The sequence below is a fragment of the Anser brachyrhynchus genome, assembly GCF_964034855.1.
Source record: "Anser brachyrhynchus genome assembly, contig: SCAFFOLD_145, whole genome shotgun sequence".
Classification (NCBI taxonomy): Eukaryota; Metazoa; Chordata; class Aves; order Anseriformes; family Anatidae; genus Anser; species Anser brachyrhynchus.
The window spans coordinates 341,240-344,213 of NW_027663621.1; the positions used below are offsets into that span (position 1 = coordinate 341,240).

The 2,974-nt window shown below is 54.7% G+C and overlaps 1 protein-coding gene across 1 annotated transcript; it reads right to left on the bottom strand.

Annotated features, from left to right (window-relative positions):
* Positions 1–328: 328 nt before the first annotated feature.
* LOC308187143 (olfactory receptor 14C36-like) lies at positions 329–1,398 on the bottom strand (the record flags this gene model as incomplete). The annotated part of the gene is made up of 1 exon (XM_080609297.1): positions 329–1,398. Exon 1 carries the CDS (start codon positions 1,262–1,264, stop codon positions 329–331), a length of 936 nt encoding a protein of 311 aa, XP_080465423.1. The 5' UTR covers positions 1,265–1,398.
* Positions 1,399–2,974: the final 1,576 nt, after the last annotated feature.

Here is a 2,974-nt window from a genome sequence, read left to right on the forward strand (position 1 = left end):
TGTACCTGAAGAGAAGTTATGAGAAGCCAGAGCTGAGGTAAATGCCCATCGGATGGATCCTTTATTTAGTCTGTTATAGAGAAAGCTCAGCTGTACATGCATCCGAGGTCTTTGGGTTAGAAAAACAGGTAGAAGTGGGATAAAAGAAAAAAAATACATTTTAAATAGGCCTGATATTGCCAAAAAGAAACAAAACTTTGAAATATATGTGAACAAAGATGTTCCTGTCTTGTCCCAGTCTGTGCTGGGTGTGACATAGAATCATTAAGGTTGGAAAAGACCTCCAGGATTATCTGGTCCAACCATCAACATGAGCAATATGGATACCTTAGCGATGCTGAAGCCTTGTACACTGCAATAGCTTCCTCAGTGCCTCCTTAAGCTCCTTGTTCCTCATGGAGTAGATGAGGGGGTTCACAGCTGGGGGCACCACCGAGTACAGGAATGACACCAGAAGGTTTAGAGATGGAGAGGAGGTGGAGGGGGGCTTCAGGTAGGCAAACATGCCTGTACTGACGAAGAGGGAGACCACGGCCAGGTGAGGGAGGCACGTGGAGAAGGCTTTGTGCCGGCCCTGCTCGGAGGGCATCCTCAGCACGGCCCTGAGGATCTGCACGTAGGACAGCACAATGAAAACAAAACACCCAGTACCTACACAGAAACTAAATGTGATGAGCCCAGCTTCCCTGAGGTAGGCATGTGAGCAGGAGAGCTTGAGGATGTGAGGGATTTCACAGAAGAACTGGTCCAGGACATTGCCTTGGCAGAGGGGCAGTGAAAATGTGCTGGCCGTGTGCAGGACAGCATTGAGAAAGCCACTGCCCCAGGCAGCTGCTGCCATCTGGGCACAAGCTCTGCTGCTCAGGAGGCTCCCGTAGTGCAGGGGCTTGCAGATGGCAATGTAGCGGTCGTAGGCCATGATGGTGAGAACATAAAACTCTGCTGCAATGAAGAAAACAAAGAAAGAGACCTGGGCAGCACATCCTTGGTAGGAAATGGCCCTGGTGTCCCAGAGGGAGTTGGCCATGGCTTTTGGGAGGATGGTGGAGATGGATCCCAGGTCGAGGAGGGCGAGGTTGAGGAGGAAGAAGTACATGGGGGTGTGGAGGCGGTGGTCGCAGGCTACGGCAGTGAGGATGAGGCCGTTGCCCAGGAGAGCAGCCAGGTAGATGCCCAGGAAGAGCCCGAAGTGCAGGAGCTGCAGCTCCCGCGTGTCTGCGAATGCCAGCAGGAGGAACTCGGTGATGGAGCTGCTGTTGGGCATTTGGTTTCTCTGCGAATGGGCGAGCTGTCCAAGGAGGAAATGATATCGACAAGTTAAGGAGAGACTTCTCTGATGAAAACCCGTGCCGTTTTTTTGGAAATCCCATGCCTGGAGATGAAAGAGGAACAAGCCATCCCATTCACCAGCCCTGCAGACACAGTGCTTTTCTATTTGAGAAGTGGACTTTTGCCCTGAATTCTCATCAGGACACCTCCAGGGCAAGTCGGTGTCAGAACGGAAGCTGATCCACACCCAGCAGCCCACCCCAGGGAGCAAAAGCACACACCAGAGCTGGCAAACCAAGGATGGATACTGCAGTGCTCCCAATAATTCTGCCAGGAGAAGGGTGTGCAGCGAAGCCCTTTCCTCGCCCAGCTATGCTCACCACCTCGCAGTGACACTGAAGGACGGAGGCTTTTAGCCTCGTGGCTGTGTGCCACGCTGCAGGAGACAGGCACCTCTCCTCTCGCGGAGGTCCAACCACAGAGGAGACGGCTCCTGACCTGGGGTCTTCTGGGCAGCAGGGGAGAGCGGGGCTTGCTCCAGGGAGGAAATGTGCCCTGCAGGGGATGGCAGAGAGGTGCCCAAGCCCCACTCACGCTGCGTTTCTGGGAGCAGCTCCCTCTCCCTCCCTGCCCGTGTCTCTGCTACCTGGAGCTGGCCCTGCCGGGACCTGTTGCTCCGTCCCTGTGTCTGCTCCCTGCACAGGTTCACAGAGCTCACCGCAAACACTTTGTGCTCCTCTCTGCCCTGCAGACACATCCTGGAAGCAGAGGCACCGCCCAGGGGCATCTCTGTCTGTTCACATCCTTTTCCTCCACAGCAGAGAAACCATGAGCACCCTCCTGACAGATCTCCTATGATGCGGGATACGCCAGCTTTAAACTGTCCCACCAGGATATTCATCCACATGATCCTGCAGACCGAGACTTGCCATGTCAAGGGTTGTGTAGATTTCTCCTCCAGCCAGCTGTCAGCCTCCCTCCATGCCCCAGTGATGCTGACCGCTGTTTTCATGCCTTTCTCCTCTTGGTGTGTGCAGGAAAATCCTCCTTGCAGTGCAGCAAGAGGTCGGCCGTGCCCGCTGCTGTGCGGGTTTCTCCTACAATGAGCTCTAAGTTGGATTCCACATTCAGAAAGCTTTCAATTGCTTTCTGTCTCACATCTCCTCACCACGTGCAGGCAGTGCCCCCAGCCCTGCTGTGCCTTGCAGAGGAGCTGCTCCTGGGCAGAGCTGTCTGTCTGCAGACACGGCCTCCCTTCCTTTGCCCCTCTGGGCTCCCTCGAGATGTCCACAGGGCTCCTGGGGAACCTCCTTGGAAACAAGACAAAGTAATCGCACGTGTTCCCTCCCTCAGCTGGGGAAAGAGACTGCTTTCCAACAGTGTTAGGGCTTACATCACTCAAATAGTTTCATTGAAGAGTCATCTTTCCTTGCCCCGTCCTGCACAGGGCATCCAGAAAGTGACAGGAGAGACCACCTCGACCTCTGCCAAGGGAAGGCATTCAGCTCCATCAGCTGAGGCATCTCATCCTAGGTTTGCAGTCCTGAGGCTGGAAGGGGACTCAGCTCCCTCCTCTGCACCCCACAGACCCACAGGAGGTGGGATTCCTTCTGGCTGAGTTCAGGTGTGCACAAAAGAGGCACTCGTGTGAGCTCCTTGTCTCAGCTCCCTGAGATGCAAACACCCGCTGACATTCGGGGTTCCA